This window comes from Oncorhynchus gorbuscha, linkage group LG23 (genome assembly GCF_021184085.1).
Source record: "Oncorhynchus gorbuscha isolate QuinsamMale2020 ecotype Even-year linkage group LG23, OgorEven_v1.0, whole genome shotgun sequence".
NCBI classification, from domain to species: Eukaryota; Metazoa; Chordata; class Actinopteri; order Salmoniformes; family Salmonidae; genus Oncorhynchus; species Oncorhynchus gorbuscha.
Window position 1 is genome coordinate 57819344 of NC_060195.1, and position 23301 is coordinate 57842644.

Here is a 23301-nt window from a genome sequence, read left to right on the forward strand (position 1 = left end):
TCCCTGTTTCAATATCCATAACCATTGGTCTTTGTTGTTTGACAAGTCCTGACTTGTTCATCAGGGTAATGAATATGTACAATGCATGGTTTTCTTCCAAATTGAGCCATCCAGCATGGAAATTCAATGATTTTTGCATTTTAATCACTCGCAGTGGGCTAGTTTTAAATGATACGTAGTTGTTTTATATCAATTGGATTTAATACAATGCGTTGATTCTGTTCTTTTAACATACTGTAAATCTGTTTCATGTACCCCCTCTAAAGATACATACTGTGTGTGTGTGTGTGTGTGTGTGTGTGTGTGTGTGTGTGTGTGTGTGTGTGTGTGTGTGTGTGTGTGTGTGTGTGTGTGTGTGTGTGTGTGTGTGTGTGTGTGTGTGTGTGTGTGTGTGTGTGTGTGTGTGTGTGTGTGTGCATGAGCTTGACCCTGTGTACAGCTCATATAGAGTTGTGTTATTAGCTGTGTGTGGGTGGGTGCGTGTGCTTGTGTGGATAAGTGTGTGTGTTTGTGTGAGTGCGCACGTGCGTGTTGTACTTCGTGTGTGTGTGTGTGTGTGTGTGTGTGTGTGTGTGTGTGTGTGTGTGTGTGTGTGTGTGTGTGTGTGTGTGCGCGCACGGTTGCAGGTGCGCAGGTGGAATCATCCTTCTTGTCTAATAGCTAATAGCTTCTGACGAACACACTCGTCTGGATGTAATGCATTTCTGAGATGACAGTATAGCTATACCTGGCATTCTTATCCATAAAGACATATACTTATATGACGTATTGCTTTAGATTGTGGAGCTTAAACTGTCTTAATGGTCACAGCTTCACTAACGGAGCCCAGGAATTCAGCAACTTGTGCAAACATGGTTAGATTCTGACTTCTTCAAGCCGAGGACACGTGAGGAAGATCAATCGCTGTTGTTCCGAAAATATTCAACCTCATGACCTGACCAAAAGGACAAAGTCCCTAGTGTTCATATCTATACCATTTAGCAGACGCTTTTATCCTAAGCGACTTTCAGTCATGCGTGCGTACATTTTCCATATGGGTGGCCCGGGGAACGAACCTATTATCCTGGCACTGCAACACCCTGCTCTACCATCAGCCATACGGGACCACAGTCCACTTGTTATTATCCCAACTCAATCAATCACTCACCCTGAAACCCACGGTCCAACTGTAAGTGATAATGTATGGAATGGAATGCCAGAGTAGGATCTCCAGACATTACTATGTGGAATGTTCCGATGTTACATTACCTGTCCACTAATGTAACCGAGACGTGAGTGTACAGTAATGATGAGTTCTGGTTCTGAATGTCGTCATATCTTAAGGTAATCTCGTCTACCGGGCTGAACCTAATACCAACTGAAACACTGAGTAAAGATCGAGGCACAGTTGTAGTTTCTCTTTAACAATTATAGTCTATACTGGAATGTATTCAGTTTCAGTTCTTCTTGCTTACAAGTGGGAACAGAGAGATATCCTTTCTCTCTGTGGACTTGACTGTGGTTGTTCAGGAGATCAGAACGTCATGGTGAATAACATTATACTGAAATGATATGGTTTCATGCACAGATGAGAAGTTAAGGTGGATCCACAGCAGACAGTATGGATGGAGAATGTGTGTGTGGGCTCCGGTAAAGCTTAAGTTAATGTGATCCTCTTCGCCCTTGTGTGTGTGTGTGTGTGTGTGTGTGTGTGTGTGTGTGTGTGTGTGTGTGTGTGTGTGTGTGTGTGTGTGTGTGTGTGTGTGTGTGTGTGTGTGTGTGTGTGTGTGTGTGTGTGTGTGTGTGTGTGTTGACCTCAGGATCACAACGACGGCAGCCTGTATGATGGACCTGAGGAGGTACCCTCTGGACGAGCAGAACTGCACTCTGGAGATCGAGAGCTGTGAGTGATCCCAATACCATCAACCTCTGAAATGACAATTTCAGTATTACATTTCAGTATTTCAATATTTCAGTATAAAAACTAAATCCAGTGTAAGATTTCAGTATAACTGTAAGGGGTGCGTACTGGCGGCAGAGAAGTAAGACGCAGGAGAGCAAAAACTGTGTTTCCAAACGGGGCAGTTTAATAACAAAATAACCCACCGGAAAACAGAACAATCAAATAATGGGTACATAACCCGACTCACACCAGGACAGCCGTGCACAAGCACTTACAACAAACAATCACCGACAAGGACATGAGGGGGAACAGAGGGTTAAATACACAACATGTAATTGATGGGATTGGAACCAGGTGTGATGGAGGACAAGACAAAACCAAAGGAAACTGAAAAGAGGATCAGCGATGGCTAGAAGGTCGGTGACTTTCGACCGCCGCCCGAACAAGGAGAGGGACCAACTTCGGCGGAAGTCGTGACAATAACATTTGACTATTTCAGTATAAATACTATTTATAAACTCAGCAAAAAAAGAAACGTCCCATTTTCAGGACCCTGTCTTTCAAAGATCATTTGTAAAAAAAATGCAAAGGGTTTAAACACTGTTTCCCATGCTTGTTCAATGAACCATAAACAGTTAATGAACATGCACCCGTGGAACAGTCGTTAAGACACTAAACGCTTACAGACGATAGGAAACAGTTGTGAAAACTTAGGACACTGAAGAGGCCTTTCTACTGACTCTGAAAAACACCAAAAGAAAGATGCCCAGGGTCCTTGCTCATCTGCGTGAACGTGAGGAGGCATGAGGACTGCAGATGGGGCCAGGGCAATAAATTGCAATGTCTGTTCTGTGAGATGACTAAAACAGCGCAACACTGAGACTGGATGGACAGCTGATCGTCCTCACAGTGGCAGACCACATGTAACAACACCTGCACAGGGTCATTCCGAACATCACACCTGCGGGACAGGTACAGGATGGCAACAACAAGTGCCCGAGTTACACCAGGAAGGCACAATCCCTCTATCAATGCTCAGACTGTTCGCAATAGGCTGAGAGAGGCTGGACTGAGGGCTTGTAGTCCTGTTGTAAGGCAGGTCCTCACCAGACATCATCGGCAACAACGTCGCCTATGGGCACAAACCCACCGTCACTGGACCAGACAGGACTGGCAAAAGTGCTCTTCACTGACGAGGCGCGGTTTTGTCTCACCAGGGGCGATGGTCAGATTCGCGTTTATCGTCGAAGGAATGAGCGTTACACTGAGGCCTGTACTCAGGAGCAGGATCGATTTGGAGGTGGAGGGTCCGTCAGTGTCTGGGGCGATGTGTCACAGCATCATCGGATTGAGCTTGTTGTCATTGCAAGCAATCTCAATGCTGCAGCATGACAATTCAGCATGACAATGCCACCAGTCATACTGCTCATTCTGTGCTTGATTTTCTGCAAGACAGGAATGTCAGTGTTCTGCCATGGCCAGCGAAGAGCCCTGATCTCAATCCCATTGAGCATATCTGGGACCTGTTGGATTGGAGGGTGAGAGCTATGTCCGGGAACTTTCAAGTGCCTTGGTGGAAGAGTGAGGTAACATCTCACAGTAAGAACTGGCAAATCTGGTGCAGTCCATAAGGAGGAGATGCACTGCAGCTGGTGGCCACACCAGATACAGACTGTTACTTTTGAATTTGACTCCCTCCCCCCTTTGTTCAGAGGCCGTCATTGAAAATAAGAATTTGTTCTTAACTGACTTGCCTAGTAAATAAAGGTTAAAAAAAAAAGTTTGGAACTCTCTTTCTTATTTGTCTATGATACTAATTTTCCACATGGTGATGTCACCAGGCAGGCCAAAACTCCATCCCACCAAAACAGGCTGAAATTTCAGGCGGTTTTTTTCAAATAGCTCCTACACTAAAAGGCTATTACCACAATTTTCACAATTTCACAGTATTTCCGCAACCTTTGAGTGTGGGTATACACTGAGTATACAAGCAATATGTTCCCAATATTGAGTTGCCCCCCCCCCCCCCAGCATCATAACAGCCTCAATCGTCGGGGCAAGGACTCTACAAGGTGCATCCACACTGGCCCATATTTACAGTTGTGTCAAGTTGGCTGGATGTCCTTAGAGTGGTGGACCATTCTTGATACACATCGGAAACTGTCGAGCGTGAAAAACCCAGCAGCGTTAGAGTTCTTGACTCAAGAAGGTGTGCCTGGCACCTACTTGCATACCCCGTTCAAGGGCACTTACATTTTTTGTCTTGCCTATTCAACCTCTGAATGGCACATATACACAATCCATGACTCATTTGTCTCAAGGTTTAAAAATCCTTCTTTAACCTGTCTCCTCCCCTTTGTCTACACTGATTGAAGTGGATTTAACAAGTAACTTCAACAATGGAGCATAGCTTTCACCTGGATTCGCCCGGTCTGTCTATGTCATGGAAAGAGCAGGTGTTCTTATTGTTTTCTATACTCAGTGTATATAAAACACAGGAAAATCATGTCTTTGATGGCACTGGGCCTTTTGAGCAGTTCAATTGAGTGAGTGGAGATTTAATGATCTGTGACTTAGTTTCTTCACATGGTATCCAACTCCAGTAGGTTCATTTTAACCCTGTCTTTCTTTCTGTGGTTCAGATGGATACACGACAGATGACATTGAGTTCTACTGGAAGGGAGGAGACAATGCAGTGACAGGGGTGACACGCATTGAGCTGCCACAGTTCTCCATAGTGGACTACAAGCTGGTGTCCAGAAACGTTGTCTTTTCCACAGGTAAAGCCCTTTTTGAAATTTTTTTAATCACCTGCTCAGAAAATACACATCCTTACCATGTTATTTTCCATCTAGCTTTTTACCCAACCAGTGATCCACTATGAAACTCTTCACTGCCACTTCAGTTCTCTAGTGGCTGTATCTTCCAGTTCGGATTCAATGTTATCGGTATCCTTGACATCATTTGGTGCGTGGGTGCGTGCATTTTCGTGTATGCGGGCACGTGCATGTCAGGTTGTGAGAGTTTGTATGTATATGCACTTGCTTGTATGCGAGAACTCCTCACCATCCCTAACTTTTATTTGAGTCCCTGATGGCAGCCATTAAAGTTTAGTGTCCAGTCTGGCCCCCTCTATACTCTTTTCCCTCTCCCTGGCTCCACAGTGTGGCCCCCTGTCTCCCTTCTCCCTGGCTCCTCAGTGGGCCCCCCTGTCTCCCCTCTCCCTGGCTCCTTAGTGGGCCCCCCTGTCTCCCCTCTCACAGGTTCCTCAGTGGGCCCCCCTGTCTCCCCTCTCCCTGGCTCCTCAGTGGGCCCCCCTGTCTCCCCTCTCCCTGGCTCCTCAGTGGGCCCCCCTGTCTCCCCTCTCCCTGGCTCCTTAGTGGGCCCCCCTGTCTCCCCTCTCCTGGCTCCTTAGTGGGCCCCCCTGTCTCCCCTCTCCCAGGTTCCTCAGTGGGCCCCCTGTCTCCCCTCTCCCTGGCTCCTCAGTGGGCCCCCCTGTCTCCCCTCTCCCAGGTTCCTCAGTGGGCCCCCCTGTCTCCCATCTCCCTGGCTCCTTAGTGGGCCCCCCTGTCTCCCCTCTCCCAGGTTCCTCAGTGGGCCCCCCTGTCTCCCCTCTCCCTGGCTCCTCAGTGGGCCCCCCAGTCTCCCCTCTCCCTGGCTCCTTAGTGGGCCCCCCTGTCTCCCCTCTCCCAGGTTCCTCAGTGGGCCCCCCTGTCTCCCCTCTCCCTGGCTCCTCAGTCTGGTCCTCTGTCTCCCCTCTCCCTGGCTCCTCTGAGGACCCCTACATCATACTTCAAAGGGCTGTCTCCCTCCCCAAGCCTGGCTAAAGACCAACTTTCCTCCATGTGCTGCTGTTGCTGGCTTCACTCACACAGACTCACACAGGAGCAGTGAAGGATGGTAGGATGGCAATTACCCAGCTGTTTTCTTCAGCTTTTTAAAAGAGAGAAGCCATGGAGAAGCAGCCTGGGAAACAGGGCATCAGAAATTCATGTGGAAAATAAGGTCCAGAGCATCAATTATTCCCCTCCAAGCTCACAAGGAAACATCGCCATAATGATTTCAAGTTTCAAGGTGTAATGTCATGTACAGCTCCAGAACCAAGTTGAGAACATGTCTGTCAACGATTCCTAGACACCATCATCATTCCTATTTGTGAAATGCCTATCTTGAACCCAACACAGGAAATGAAAAATAAGAAAAACACAAGAAAGTAAGTAAGCATATTTTATACAGGGTCAGTCAGTTCCAGTACCATATTTACAATGTGCAGTGATACTGGAGTAGTAGAGGTAGATATGTATAGGGGTAAGGCATATATTATAAACAGGAGCAGTTTCAGCGTGTATGTGAGTGGGTGTGTGGGTGTGTAGAGTCATTGTAAATGTGTGAGCAAATTATGAATTGTGTGTTGGAGTGTCAGGGTGTGTGAGTGTGAATAGAGAAAGTGCGAAAATGTAAATAAATGAAATACAAAGGTCAACTCAGATTGGTTGTTTCAGATGAGTTGTTTCCACATGCTTTTTCCCCCTCTCACTTTAGCAGTGGATAAAGGGGATCTCTGTTGAACTGGTGAACGTTGTCAGAACGTTGTTGGACAATCACACCCTTACATTATGAGAGTTTACAAGTTGTTGTCGTCATGGGTGTTGTCGTGGTTACCATATCACCATCCTCCTCTATTCCGTCCTCTCCTCTCCTCCTCCTCATCCCCCTCTTCCTCCTCCTCATAACATACGGTGTACTCTCCCACTTGCTGACAAACGTCCAGACACAGCTAGTGTGAACGCTTAGTTGCACACCTACATCCTCTGTATCACCAATCTTCTTTCAACACCTACTTTCGCATCCCACTATCTCTCGCATAATGTTACCATTCTTAAAGGGACTAACATGACAATTAAAAAAAAATATATATATATTTCACCTTTATTTAACCAGGTAGGCAAGTTGAGAAAAAGTTCTCATATTCAAATTGCGACCTGGCCAAGATAAAGCAAAGCAGTTCAACACATACAACGACACAGAGTTACACATGGAGTAAAACAAACATACAGTCAATAATACAGTAGAAACAAGTCTATATACGATGTGAGCAAATGAGGTGAGATAAGGGAGGTAAAGGCAAAAAAAAGGCCACGGTGGCAAAGTAAATACAATATAGCAAGTAAAACACTGGAATGGTAGATTTGCAGTGGAAGAATGTACAAAGTAGAAATTAAAATAATGGGGTGCAAAGGAGCAAAATAAATAAATAAAATAAAATAAATACAGCAGGGAAAGAGGTAGTTGTTTGGGCTAAATTATAGGTGGGCTATGTACAGGTGCAGTAACCTGTGAGCTGCTCTGACAGCTGGTGCTTAAAGCTAGTGAGGGAGATAAGTGTTTCCAGTTTCAGAGATTTTTGTAGTTTGTTCCAGTCATTGGCAGCAGAGAACTGGAAGGAGAGGCAGCCAAAGAAAGAATTGGTTTTGGGGCTGACCAGAGAGATATACCTGCTGGAGCACGTGCTACATACAGGTGGGTGATGCTATGGTGACCAGCGAGCAGGGTCTTGTAGATGACATGGACCAGTGGGTTTGGCGACGAGTATGAAGCGAGGGCAAGCCAACGAGAGCGTACAGGTCGCAATGGTGGGTAGTATATGGGGCTTTGGTGACAAAACGGATGGCACTGTGATAGACTGCATCCAATTTGTTGAGTAGGGTATTGGAGGCTATTTTGTGAATGACATCGCCGAAGTCGAGGATTGGTAGGATGGTCAGTTTTACAAGGGTATGTTTGGCAGCATGAGTGAAGGATGCTTTGTTGCGAAATAGGAAGCCAATTCTAGATTTATCTTTGGATTGGAGATGTTTGCTGTGGGTCTGGAAGGAGAGTTTACAGTCTAACCAGACACCTAGGTATTTGTAGTTGTCCACAGTAGTGATGTTAGACAGGCGGGCAGGTGCAGGCAGCGATCGGTTGAAGAGCAAGCATTTAGATTTACTTGTATTTTAAGAGCAATTGGAGGCCATGGAAGGAGGGGTTGTATGGCATTGAAGCTTGCCTGGAGGGTTGTTATCACAATGTCCAAAGAAGGGCCAGAAGTATACAGAATGGTGTCGTCTGCATAGAGGTGGATCAGAGACTCACCAGCAGCAAGAGCGACATCATTGATGTATACAGAGAAGAGAGTCGGTCCAAGAATTGAACCCTGTGGCACCCCCACGAATGTGCCTCGTCTCACGTATACAGTACATGGACAGCAATCCATGGATCCAGATAGTTTCTGATCCGAGAGTTTTGATTGGTTTGTTTAGGCATTTTTGTGTGCAAATAAATGGAAGTGTTATGATCTATGTTAGCGTGATTTAAATCCCATGCTTACATAAATAGCCACGGTAATATGTGGTCTGGAGGATATTTTTTTAGGTCAACTTGTCGTAATAGCAGTGGAAGGACTTCCTCCTATCGCTTAGAGGTGTACAACTGACACCCTTGAGTATTGCATTGCTTCTGATACTCGTTTGTCCTTGGCTCTTAATGGATCAATAAGTGTCATTGATTGGCTGAGGAGTCCACACACTTGGATACCCAGATGTTAATTCGTCTCTTGATTAACAAGGCAAGACATGGACGAAAACCAGCAGATGCTACGACCCTTGAGGACCAGAGTCATGCATCACTGGTTTAATGCTATATACAGAGATGAATGTGCACTATACATTCAACTCAAATGGTCATTTATGACGACAGATATGTGATGAATCATAAAGTGTGTTTTTCATGAGCCAGGTCAGAAAATAAATACATACATTACCAAATGCCTAACATATCAATCTCCAAGACTTTTATACATGCATAAATTATCAAATAATATATGACGATTGAAAGTGCAACATTTTCTTTCATCACAGTTAGTATTGAAATATTTTATTATTTGCCTCGCATTCATCGCCAACGTGTGTCAAATTGTTGTGAAGTATGGTTCAAGGATGCTTGTTTCCATGGTGATAAATCCAACCCATGCTGCCATTGCCATAGAAACAAAAACAAAAACACGAGGTGTTCCATAATGCTCCTCGAACCAAGAAGTCGCTCATTCTGTTCAACCTCTCAACATCCTGTTTTCATAGGTGCCTACCCACGACTGTCTTTGAGCTTCAAGCTAAAGAGGAACATTGGCTACTTTATCCTGCAGACCTACATGCCCTCCATCCTGATCACCATCTTGTCCTGGGTCTCCTTCTGGATCAATTACGATGCCTCGGCTGCAAGAGTGGCATTAGGTAGGTGTACAAGCACCATATGTTACACATTGTACAATATTAACAAGTCTCTGAATACTGTTTCCCTATCATTGTGACTGATCCCAACATCCCACTAGTTATACCGTTTTAGAAGACAAGGGGCTATCTAGAACTAAAAAGGGTTATTCGGCTGTCCCCACAGGATAACCCTTTGAATAACCCTTTTTGGTTCCAGGTAGAACCCCTTTGCATTCCATGTAGAACCCTTTCCACAGATGGTTCTACATGGAACCCAAAAGGGTTCTACCTGGAACCAAAAAGGGTTCATCTACCTGGAACCAAAAAGGGGACAACCGAAGAACGCATTTGGAACCCTTTTGTAGGGCCACACATACAGTCTAGTCCATGAGATAATTATACTCTAATTCTATTTTGATGGTCTACTCTGTATTACTGAATGGACAGATTCCCCTGCACTCTCTCATGAACATAAAGCAGAGAATTGGGAGGTCTTTGCAAAGGCCTGCAATATCCGGTGGCTTGCTAATAAGGAGTCCACCAGAGAAGAACATTAACTCCCTCAGTGATATATCATTATGGGATTTCCTTTGCCACCCAGAAGGGTGCTTTGTGGAGGCTGCATGCCGGTAAGAGCAGCAATCAAGATATCAATGCAGTGGGAGTACAATTGAATTGTTTGAAGGTAAAATTGATTAGGGAGCCTTGTTACAGTGAATTCCAAATCCAGACGACCCACTTGGCCCTAATCTTGTTCCAGCACATTTTCTTCACTCTCTCGTGGAGTACCTTTAATCAATAACTCTGAGCAAAAGAAACAAAACTCCCCGTTCAGTATGTACATTTTAGCAGCCTCTCTTATCCTGAGCAATTTTAAAGTAATGAGTGCATACATTTTCATTGAATTGAACCCACAACCCTGAGCGTTGCAAGCATCGTGCTGTACCAGCTGAGCCACACAGGACCTGCAGTGTGTTCAGTGTAGCTCACCTTCTGCATGCGTTCAGTGGTGTACAGGATGCAAGGTGCAGGGAATGCAGGGTACAATAACCTGGACCTGTACATGCAGTGTTCAGCAATGTAACGCTCCGGAAGTTTGTTCAAAGTACCAGAGCTGTTTAAAGTACTGTATTCCTTTGGTTAAATGTCCTCTAGAGTTGCTAAGGCTCTGCGGTCATACTTCCTCACTTTTAGACTAGAGTATCTTCTGACACCTTAGAGACACTTAAGTGTGGACCAAATCTCATTTCTTGATAACCTCGTAACCCCCCAATTTCAGAGAACAGACGATGGGGATAATTTATCGATAATGCCGTTAGCAAGCAGAGTGCTACAGGATCTGAAGTCATTTGCACGATGCTTTAGTGGCTCCTTCCTGATGATTATGCAGCAGAAATAGAGTAGGGAGTCTGTCTGAAACATACAATTAGATAGACATTAAAGGAGCAGTCTGGGATTGGTGGATCCATTTTGAGCTTTTAAATGAGTGATATACCTATACACATACATACATACATACATACATACATACATACATACATACATACATACATACATACATACATACATACATACATACATACATACATACATACATACATACATACATACATACATACATACATACATACATACATACATACATACATACATACATACATACATACATACATACATACATACATACAATGTATATATACCCATTGATTCTTATAAATGCCTCATGAGCTGAGTTTTAACTGTCATACCCCATCAGAAACCAATGTATTAGCTTGTTTTATGCCATAGTTTGTAAACAATGGAATGGTAAACATACACTGTATAGCCAAACAACATGGCTGCAACTATCATTTTGGCATCATCTATGGTCAGTCCTTAGCACCAAAGTGACTTACAGTCATGCGTGCATACATTTGACATGGTCTTGGGAATTTAACCCACAACGCTGGCGGTGCAAGCGCTATGCTCTACCAACTGAGCCATACAGGATCACATACTGTAGGCTCTAAAGCACAGTATAGGCTCTATACCACAGTAATTACCAGTAGACTAACCCAAATAGTTCATTGTTCAGTAGCAGACCAGTATGTTAGCAGATGTGGAGTACTTACCACTTTCTCATTTTTGGGAGGTACTATTTAAATGCATAATACCTACACACTTTTTGGGAAGTACTATTTAGATGCATAATACCTATACACCTTTTGGGAAGTACTATTTAAATGCATAACACCTACACACCTTTTGGGAAGTACTATTTAAATGCATAATACCTACACACCTTTTGGGAAGTACTATTTAAATGCATAATACCTACACACCTTTTGGGAAGTACTATTTAAATGCATAATACCTACACACTTTTTGGGAGGTATACTATTTAAATGCATAATACCTATACACTTTTTGGAAGTACTATTTAAATGCATAATACCTACACACCTTTTGGGAAGTACTATTTAAATGCATAATACCTACACACCTTTTGGGAAGTACTATTTAAATGCATAATACCTACACACCTTTTGGGAAGTACTATTTAAATGCATAATACCTACACACTTTTTGGGAAGTACTATTTAAATGCATAATACCTACACACCTTTTGGGAAGTACTATTTAAATGCATAATACCTACACACCTTTTGGGAAGTACTATTTAAATGCATAATACCTACACACCTTTTGGGAAGTACTATTTAAATGCATAATACCTACACACCTTTTGGGAAGTACTATTTAAATGCATAATACCTACACACCTTTTGGGAAGTACTATTTAAATGCATAATACCTACACACCTTTTGGGAAGTACTATTTAAATGCATAATACCTACACACCTTTTGGGAAGTACTATTTAAATGCATAATACCTACACACCTTTTGGGAAGTACTTTTAAATGCATAATACCTACACACCTTTTGGGAAGTACTATTTAAATGCATAATACCTACACACCTTTTGGGAAGTACTATTTAAATGCATAATACCTATTTAAACACACCTTTTGGGAATGCATAATACCTACACACCTTTTACTATTTAAATGCATAATACCTACACACTTTTGGGAAGTACTATTTAAATGCATAATACCTACACACCTTTTGGGGGAAGTACTATTTAAATGCATAATACCTACACACCTTTTGGGAAGTACTATTTAAATGCATAATACCTACACACCTTTTGGGAAGTACTATTTAAATGCATAATACCTACACACCTTTTGGGAAGTACTATTTAAATGCATAATACCTACACACCTTTTGGGAAGTACTATTTAAATGCATAATACCTACACACCTTTTGGGAAGTACTATTTAAATGCATAATACCTACACACCTTTTGGGAAGTACTATTTAAATGCATAATACCTACACACCTTTTGGGAAGTACTATTTAAATGCATAATACCTACACACCTTTTGGGAAGTACTATTTAAATGCACACCTTTTTAATACCTACACACCTTTTGGGAAGTACTATTTAAATGCATAATACCTACACACCTTTTGGGAAGTACTATTTAAATGCATAATACCTACACACCTTTTGGGAAGTACTATTTAAATGCATAATACCTACACACTTTTTGGGTACTATTTAAATGCATAATACTATTTAAATGCATAATACCTACACACCTTTTGGGAAGTACTATTTAAATGCATAATACCTACACACCTTTTGGGAAGTACTATTTAAATGCATAATACCTACACACCTTTTGGGAAGTACTATTTAAATGCATAATACCTACACACCTTTTGGGAAGTACTATTTAAATGCATAATACCTACACACCTTTTGGGAAGTACTATTTAAATACTATTTAAATGCATAATACCTACACACCTTTTGGGAAGTACTATTTAAATGCATAATACCTACACACCTTTTGGGAAGTACTATTTAAATGCATAATACCTACACAGTACTATTTAAATGCATAATACCTACACACCTTTTGGGAAGTACTATTTAAATGCATAATACCTACACACCTTTTGGGAAGTACTATTTAAATGCATAATACCTACACACCTTTTGGGAAGTACTATTTAAATGCATAATACCTACACACCTTTTGGGAAGTACTATTTAAATGCATAATACCTACACACTTTTTGGGAAGTACTATTTAAATGCATAATACCTACACACCTTTTGGGAAGTACTATTTAAATGCATAATACCTACACACCTTTTGGGAAGTACTATTTAAATGCATAATACCTACACACCTTTTGGGAAGTACTATTTAAATGCATAATACCTACACACCTTTTGGGAGGTACTATTTAAATGTACAATGCCTGACATTTTTCCTTTGAAAGTGGCTAGAGAGAGAAAGAGAGAGAGAAGCTCCATAAAAATATATTTATCCCCAGAGAGTCCGGTCTCCTGATGAAAAAGAAGGGAGGCCCACGGGCACATGGCCCTATGATTAAATTGTCAGGTCGGTGGGTGCAGTGAAGGACAGAGAGTAATAGAACCACCGAGGGAACACCGATAAAGAACATGGCTGCCGATCAGCAAAACCACAGAGATCGTTGCAATAAGTAAAAGCAAAAGGGGAGAATGCTGCTGTTCCTCAGAGAGAGAGAAACACACACACACACACACACACACACACACACACACACACACACACACACACACACACACACACACACACACACACACACACACACACACACACACACACACACACACACACTGTCACAGCAAACCGGTAATACTTAACTGTCTCCTTTAATGTTCCAATAAATCAAGGAAAGGGCCAGATTGATCCTACACTCTAACTACCTCCAGTGTGGCTTTATGACAGTACTAGCTACTGATACACATGGTTTATATTTCTTGTCAAAGAAAATACATGTTACTATTTTATTTGAGGTCAGTTTTCCTACATATGTGTTTCTGCACGGACAACAGACAAAGCATGTGCAAAGAATGCATTGTTTCCATTTAGGGGCCTTTCTTTAGGACAAAATGTGTAGTATATTTAACATGAGACATTCAACTCCTTCCACGGTTAAAATGTCACTCACAGCTGGAGGCTGAATGTACACAATTATTCAACGAGTTATTTGAGGTTGGTGGTGTCCGAGGGGCAAGTAGAGGACTAACTTTTGAATTTCTATTCGGGGAGGTTATTATCTCTGATTTTGGCTCAGAGCACAACAAGACGACCAAGTCCCATTCGTTATATACTGTAGCCAACTCTTCTACCATTGTCACGTCGTGCATGTTTTGGAGGAGGAGTTAATTGGCAAAAGCACAAACAGACTGGAGCACCAGGCTACAACGAGGCAATCTGAGGCTAAAATTCTATCAAATAATATTCCCCTCTGTTCTGGGAAGTGGTTTGGTTGGAACATAATTACAAATAATTCGTAGACTGCAAATTGACCACAAGAATCTCAAACAGACATAATGTTTGACTAAAACATAATTATTTCAAACCTTGCTTAAATTTGTATAGGATCACGTGTCTCTCCATTAAGCATGGGGATACTTGGGAACAGATTGATTTAATTAAAATTACTTGGAGCTGATTTCCTGACTTTTTTTTACAGTCTTTATGTCCAACAATGAAAATTGAAAAAAATTATCAGAAAACTTGTGGGGGCCAGTTGGGGAACCCTGCCTTAAACTGTCAATTGTAATCCAGGGATCACCACTGTGCTCACCATGACCACCATCAACACCCATCTGAGAGAGACACTCCCCAAGATCCCCTACGTCAAGGCCATTGACATGTACCTGATGGGCTGCTTCGTCATGGTCTTCCTGGCCCTGCTGGAGTACGCCTTCGTCAACTACATCTTCTTCGGCCGTGGGCCACAGATGCAGAAGAAGCTGGCAGAGAAAGCCGAGAGGGCCAACAACGAGAGGGCGGCCAAATATGACACCAATCGGGTAAGTCGTCATGAAGATCTCTGTCGAGACGCTCTAACTTCTTCAAAGTTCTTCCAAGTTTCTTGGGTTTCAGGTTGAGAAGTTGTCGGGCATTATCTTTGCAGTCCGCACACTCTTACGACGGCAGATCAGAAACTCTATAAATATGGTGTTGTGTTTCTTGTGGTTAGTCTCCTCAGGAAGGAGGTAAAACGTCATCTCTTAAGCTGACTAAGCAGCCTAATAGAGCAAAAACGCTCCGTGTCTCACAGTCGGTGAGTCTTGACCAGCGGACACATTTTTTTTTCACTATCTGTCTGACTTGTTTGTCACAATTGACTGACATTACATATATATATATTTTTTTCATGTCCGCATGAAAATTTAATGAGTCTGTACGTGTCACTTGTTACCCAAGTTGCCATTGTCCTTTTTTCAACTTCTGGTTTGACATTTGCATGTCCAATGCAACCTGCAAGCCCTATGTTCCGTAGTGTTGCTAGAAAACGGATATTGTGCTGTGTTGTCCATTCAAACGTTCATTCAAAGTGACCTCATTCCTACATAGTCTCATATCTTGATTCTCCAATGTATGTCATTGGTCTAAATCAGTGGTTCTCAATCCTGGTCCTGGGAACCCAAAGGGGTGCACATGATTATTTTTTCCCTAGCACTACACACCTGATTCAAATGATCAACTCATCAAAGGGCTTTGATGATTTGAATCAGGTGTGTAGTGCTAGGGCAAAAACATAAATGTGTACCCCTTTGGGTCCCCAGGACCAAGATTGAGAACCACAGGCCTAAATGGGTATATAATGAATATATTTCCGGTTCTCATCTCACCCTTGAACCTGTCCAGAGCAGGACCATCATGTTGTTGTAGCTCCAGATCATACATCAATCATATACTTCTATCTCCAGGCGGAATCCCACGGTAATATCCTGCTGACCACCCTGGAGATCCACAACGAGGTGGCAGGAAATGAGGTCACCACCAGCCTGGCGGACAGCAGGAACTCCTCTGTCATGGGGTTTGACAACACCAGCACAGGTACCGGCGTCCAGTGCAGGAAGGCGAGCCGGGCCTCGGGTCCTCGCCATAGCCTCGACAGGCACGCCCAGCTCAAGAGGCACAAACTGCGGCGGCGCTCGTCGCAGCTCAAAATCAAAATCCCTGACCTGACGGACGTAAACGCCATCGACAGGTGGTCGCGGATTATCTTCCCCTCCGTTTTCTCCCTCTTTAATCTAATCTACTGGATGTATTATGTCAACTGATTGACTGATTTTAGGGTTAGATGGTGTTGTCATTTTTTTTTTTGTTCTCCTTCGTCATCATTTTGTCTTCTTTTTTTACGTGATAGGAAATGTTTTGGAAAAACAAAGGACTGCCTCTATGTAACACAGACAAACTGCATTCACCCCTTTGTTCAAGGTTTTATATTTGCAGTCGTACTCAAATTGTGGATTGGGGTGGGATTGCTAATTCTTCAAATTTTGTACAGCACTATGTAGATAAATACCCATACTGTAGGACTGGGACTGTATACTTCCCAGTCTTTTTGCCCTCTCTGCAGTTTGATAATGTCCTTTATACCCATTTCAATTTGTGCAATCTGCAAGAAAGAAAAGGTAACCATAACATTTTTTTTTTAACAAACCCAAATAAAATACAAATGTTATGTAAAGTATTATGCACATACACAATGAATTGTGGTGTATACTTTATCATTATTTACATATTATTTGTTATGAATGCGGATCAATGCAAAAAATATATTCTCATGTTTTGTGATGCTTGCCATCTTTATCACGTATATATTTTTTGTCTTGGTCAGATAATGTCATTTTCAAGTGCACATACAGTATTTGCATATTTTACAGTGAAGTGGTCCTGTTTCTGTATGTCTATGTACAGTGTATTATTATTATTAGTAGTAGTAGTAGTAGTAATAGTAGTAGTAGTATTGCTATTATTATTATTATTATCATCATTATTATTATTATTATTACTATTATTATTATTATTATTACATACTGAACTATAATATTTTAACACCAGTGCAAATTAATGTCTAGGGTTGAGGGTTATAATATCTCAGGTTCTGGATTTTGCTAATTGGCGTCCATTAAGTTTTCAAAATCCTGTCAAGCAGTCTTGAAATTGGAATATTGATTGGTAATCTAAACACACCCACCACTGCACTCTATGAATATGTCACGGTTCACATCCACCTGATATTGTGAATGCATGACAGGATTTCACTCAGTAAATTGACTGCATTCCTTTAAATCAGCTCCACCTTTGATACTGTAGCTGTTGAACTCTCCTGCCAATGGCCTTGCACTATATACTGTATAACATGTCTTTGTGAAATATTCTGATATTTTTGTAACTACAGTATGTTAACTCCCTCTCTTGCGCGCTAGCATTGTAGACCATAGATTCCCTCTGTTCACAACATTCCACGGAAGTGGCAGGGTTGAGGGATTGTTTGGTTTGGACCATTTGACTGATCTTTACTGCTGAAATGACCTCCAACTGTAAATATAATGTATATAACATGTGATGTAAGTGTGCACATTTTTATTTGGAGTTGTCTAATTAGTTGTCTGTTTTATAAGACAATGTGAAATACCGATGACATTTGTCCTCTTTAAATGCTTGAACATCTATTGAATTAACATATGGGGTTGATCATATATTTTTTTTTTATAAGCAATGAATGCCATGAGAGACTATCTATCAAATGCACAGCCAATATAAATAATACAACACAACGCATTGTAAATCAAGGTCATTGCGACCACTGATAGCGGCATATCATCGTCATCCATTTCTATATTTCTATAATCTTATTCTGCACAGCTATCAAAGAAGCACATATGATGTATTAGTCTCTCAGTATACAACTGATGCATGAATTCTGTTCTACAGGGCAAGGACAACGAGCCATAGTCATTAGATTGTAACCAAACATCGAACACATCCCATGAGGAAATGTAATCAACGGCATGGGAGTAGCTAGCATTTGGTGAAACATTGCCATTGTCCATATCATGCTGCTCTGGGCGAGAGAACATGCCTAGATGGCACTGTCTCTTGTTTCTCTATGCATGTTATATCGCATGAGTAGTGGCGATTAAAAAAAAGAAAAGAACCTTAACCCTATCATCTTAGACCTGTATCTCAGGTTACAAGTACAGTTCAGGAGGATTGTGATAAACTGCCAGTCTCTGGTTGGTTACAGAACAACCAATCATATCCTGGGGTCAATGGCTGGGATTCCCAACGACAGTCTTCAAAAATATAACACATTTATATACGCATAAAGAATAAATCGTGCGCCCATGTATTTTACCATTACCAACTTGCAGCCAATTGCTTATAGTAGTGACATGTATCTCTGGTATGTAAATACACTTTGCTACTTGATCATTAAGCTTGTTGTGTGTTTTGGGTTTGAGTGATACAATGGCAGAGTGTGTGTGGTTACACATGCTGGCCTTTAAACAGTTACAGACCCTGTGGTTTCCCGTCCCTTTTCTACTGTGTAGATGAGGCAGTGTTGGCTGGGTCTTGGTGTAAGATGACTAATATCCCTTGTTCTTGGCGTAAGATAGGTAATATCTCTTGGTCTTGGTGTAAGATGAGTCATTTCTCTTGGTCTTGGTGCAAGATGAATAAAATATCTTGGTCTTGGTGAAAGATGAATACAATATCTTGGTCTTGGTGAAAGATGAATACAATATCTTGGTCTTGGTGAAAGATGAATACAATATCTTGGTCTTGGTGAAAGATGAATACAATATCTTGGTCTTGGTGAAAGATGAATAAAATATCTTGGTCTTGGTGAAAGATGAATACAATATCTTGGTCTTGGTGAAAGATAAAATATCTTGGTCTTGGTGAAAGATGAAATATCTTGGTCTTGGTGAAAGATGAATACAATATCTTGGTCTTGGTGAAAGATGAATACAATATCTTGGTCTTGGTGCAAGATGAATAAAATATCTTGGTCTTGGTGAAAGATGAATACAATATCTTGGTCTTGGTGAAAGATGAATACAATATCTTGGTCTTGGTGAAAGATGAATACAATATCTTGGTCTTGGTGTAAGATGAGTAATCTTTCCCGAGATGCAAAGACTTGAGTTAGCCCTTCAGAGCTAATGCCTAGTCTTTAGCTCAGAGGGCTAAGACAGTCTTGTGGCATGCAAGAGACCTGGGTTTGAATCCCGGTCAGTCACATTGGCACATTCAATCTGACACTGTTTCATGCATTAAGTGCACTCATCATTGCTGGCTTCTAATGTTGTCTGGCCCATTATGGAATGTCAACATGTTCTGTTCTGCCATAAATGTATTTAGGTATAGATATCTGTGTTTGTTTTTCTCCCTTATTTCTTTAGGTTATAATGTTGCTCTATTCATGAAATAATATCAATTGTACGACAGTAATATCTGGTTTTGCATCCATTCAAATCAATGATTTCTGTAGCACACCTGTTATACGCTGCAGCAACAGGATGAGCAATGGACAGACGTCAGAGGCAACATTTCTTGTTCCTAATGCATTTCTGTTGAATGATTGAATCTAGAAAAAGCTCAATAGTTTATGATTTATATGTCCGGTGAAGATAAACAAATGATTACCAGTATTCCTGGATTGTGATTAAAACCGTATTTATCAATGGATTTGTGTGTGTTGGATGTTGGATGTTCTGATGTGCCTTCGGCGACTTTAAATACACAAAATATTTGTTCATAGCCATGTACACTGAATAGAATTGCATTTTAAATCTCACAGTGTACATATTAACTCTCAAGGAAGTGTTGCTTTTGCGATACTCAAAGGGTTCATTTAACACTGGATAAGTGGGATTCATGTGTACACTGAAAGTGTTACATTTAACACTGTCCCAGTTGAATTTGCTATGTACAATTATGATCTTCGACGGCAATCATGGACTGTAGGTCTGTGCCTCCTACAAATTGGGTATTCATACTGTAGTACATGTCCAAAAAATGCTTCACACTCTGCCTCTCCACCATCTAGCTTGATTAACCTTTGCGCACCGAACCCGTTAGCGGGATGACATTCGACAACATACGGTGATCGCTACATAAATAGTCATATTAAACATTCATGAAAATACAAGTGTCTCACATGTTTCGAAAGCCTAGAATCTTGCTAATCCAACTGCGTTGTCAGATTTTAAAAAGGATTTACTGCAAAAGAATACGATTATCTGAGGATAGAGCCCCATAAAAAAATAATATTTCAACCAGCACAGGCGTAACAAAATCACAAACTGCAATAAAATAAATTGTTTACCGTTGAAGATCTTCCTCTGTTTGCAATCCCAATGCTCATTGTTACACAATGAATGGTCTTTTGTTTGATAAAATCCATTTTTATAGCCTAACATGAAACATTTTGTGAACCGCTTGTGTCGTGAATTCTGTCTCATTCCATTTTCGACAACACATTCAATGTAAATACACACACGAAACGTGACTTTTCCAGTCATGTTTGGTTTCATTGCAATCAAATGGTTTATTTTTAACAAAACCAAACCTGATGGGTAATTTCGCGGGACATATTGACTGAAAAAAAAACGATTTGAAGACAGCAAGTAATGACATCGTTGTACACCAATGATATGACCGCTGTTTCATTGATTGACTGTATTTTAACCCAATGACCACCGATCGTCTTGAAATCTAGCTGGGTGGATAGCCAATGAGCTGGGGTAAATGGCAATATGTAATGGTTATGTGTTGGAAGACCAACCCATGTAGTAAACTCCGGTGTAAAGAGGGTCATTCGCCATTGAAGATTCATACCGGAAGGAGCCACACATGTTACGCACAGCGTTGTTTTGGTAAAGCGCATCTTCAGCTGTTTATATATCAATCAGTATGGCGACAAAGTCAGGGAAAGCTAAATCTAAGTCTAGATATACAGATGTACACACAATTTTAGAAGAAAGTGAGACAGAGATTGTTGGAAGGACGATTCATTTAGCGATTCCCAAATGGAGGAATATTTTTTGAATGGAGAGGACTGGTAAGTTCTTCTCATGCTAATGCCGTTGTTTGAAATTAATAATATAAAATATGATTTGTGAAATGAAATAGCCTATTGGAGGCTGTTGAAGGGAGGGCAGGCCCACAACAATGGCCAAAGTGAAATGGAGACAGTAGATACAGCTGGTCTGTCATAATATAATAGAGACAGTAGATCTAGCTGAAATGTCATAATATAAAATAGACAGTAGATCTAGCTGGTCTGTCATAATATAAATGAGACAGTAGATCTAGCAGGTCTATAATAATATATTCAACCTTATGTTCCCTGTACCCTATATATATATATATATATATATATATATATATATATATATATATATATATATATATATATATATATATATATATATGTTTATTATAACTGTTGATACAGGGCTCATATGTGAAACTATTCTAACTGAACATTTTCTGTCACAGTGACACTGACTCCGAATGGGAGCCCCCAGTGCCAAGGTGTCCATCCCCCACTGAAGCTGGTTCATCCAGCTCCTGCCACAAGTGGTGTTCATCTGTCCAAATGTATTTCTGCAGGCATGGATGTGCCTCAGGGCCAAAAGGGCACAGCATGGAGGCGTCGCTGTGTTCTTTGCAAAATGAAGTCCCTCATCACCTACACCACATGCTTGGTGACCCTCTGCTTTACAGCAGAAAGAGACTGCTATGGAACCTGGCATCAGCAGCACAATATTGTGTAGAAGACTGAGGGTCTTCTAAATATTGAAAGTGATATTTTGTAAATGTATATATATATATATTTCATCTTTCATTTTTTCTCCATTTGTTGAGGGGTGTGTTAGAATACCATTTTGGTATTTTGTATATAGTTATTCCATTCTAAATGTATAACTTCACCAATTTAGCCACTTGGGTACATTTGGGCTACTTGTGTGGGACACCTGGGTGACTTCATGATAAATGTTATGTAGCACACTCATTTTGGAAGTTATCATTCTGAAACTTTACACAAGTACAGTTTCCCTCTTATGTTTTTCACTGAAATTGTCCCCATCATCCTATCTGAATGTTTGTTTTGTCTTGTTCATTTTAAAGATGATACAACAATAAAAATGAAAAAACGTATGGTTTTTTCAATGTATTATCTAAACCAAATATATTGTGTTATATTCTCCTACATTCAATTCACATTTACACAAACTTTTCTTTCAAATGAAACCAAGAATATGCATATCCTTGGTCCTGGGCCTGAGCTACAGGCAGTTAGATTTGGGAATGTCTTCAGGCGGAAATTGAAAAAAGTAGGGGGTAGCTGTAAGAGGTTAAAGCACAGGCCCTGGGCCGTGACCTACAGTATAAGTATTCCATTACTCTGAAGTTGGACCTGCCAGACATACTGTAAGGAACCATCCACACTATAGGTCAGCCTGCCTGGGGGGAAGCCTTATGCAGCGGCACAGAACCAACAACACACTTAACCCGCATGGCCCCGGGGGATTAGACTAGTCAGAAAGTGCCTCAAAATCAACAACCCATTGCTAAAAACAACCCTTTCCCTTGAAAGTTATAGTAAGTACGGCATCAATGAATCATTGAGTATTTGGCTCCACCTCCTGAATTTATCATACCATACTGTTACTAGTAAAGCCAATAGGGTTTTGTATGCCAAAGTGCAGCCTACTCATTGTGGTTGCTGCCAACAGAACAGCACATCTAAGGAGACCAATACAAATCACTCATACAGTATAGACAATATAACACGATGGAGTCATAACTGTTATGACTCTGATTATTACCAGTACCCTTATGGGGCAAGTGGTGTGAAGGTGTGGGTTTACATTAGAGTGGGACTATGTTGTGTAGGATAGGTGGTTGATAAATTGGTTGTAGTAACATGCCAGGGGAAATTATTCTGTATTTCCTGGAGGGGATCTCAACCCAGCATTAGAGTGTACAGCTGTCAGAAAGGTGTCGGAGGCAGCTGTGGAATAATGGTGATACGGAGGCATTGACTAACCAATAGGCACCATTGGGAACTAATTCCCACTTTTCCCACTTTTATTACACCAATGATCAATCTCATTTGATCCATTACTATTATGATTCTTGAATGCAATAGTCCCACGAGAAAATACAGCCAATCACAAGCACTCTACGTTGTGATTCAACTTTACATAGTATCGGCATATAATACCTCATATG

At 41.2% G+C, this 23301-nt stretch overlaps 1 protein-coding gene across 4 annotated transcripts in view; it reads left to right on the top strand.

Annotated features, from left to right (window-relative positions):
• Positions 1–18933, top strand: part of LOC124010909 (gamma-aminobutyric acid receptor subunit beta-3-like) — a 53413-nt gene extending 34480 nt beyond the window's left edge. For 2 of the 4 annotated variants that reach the window (XM_046323699.1, XM_046323701.1), the window contains 6 exons: positions 1800–1882; positions 4525–4662; positions 9001–9153; positions 14818–15065; positions 15236–15319; positions 15969–18933. In XM_046323699.1, coding sequence (XP_046179655.1) covers positions 1800–1882; positions 4525–4662; positions 9001–9153; positions 14818–15065; positions 15236–15319; positions 15969–16325 — 1063 coding nt within the window. In that variant the 3' untranslated portion in view covers positions 16326–18933. The remainder of the gene's footprint in view (positions 1–1799; positions 1883–4524; positions 4663–9000; positions 9154–14817; positions 15066–15235; positions 15320–15968) is intronic. The other 2 variants (XM_046323700.1, XM_046323702.1) reach the window with 1 other exon arrangement.
• The last annotated feature ends 4368 nt before the right edge of the window (positions 18934–23301 follow it).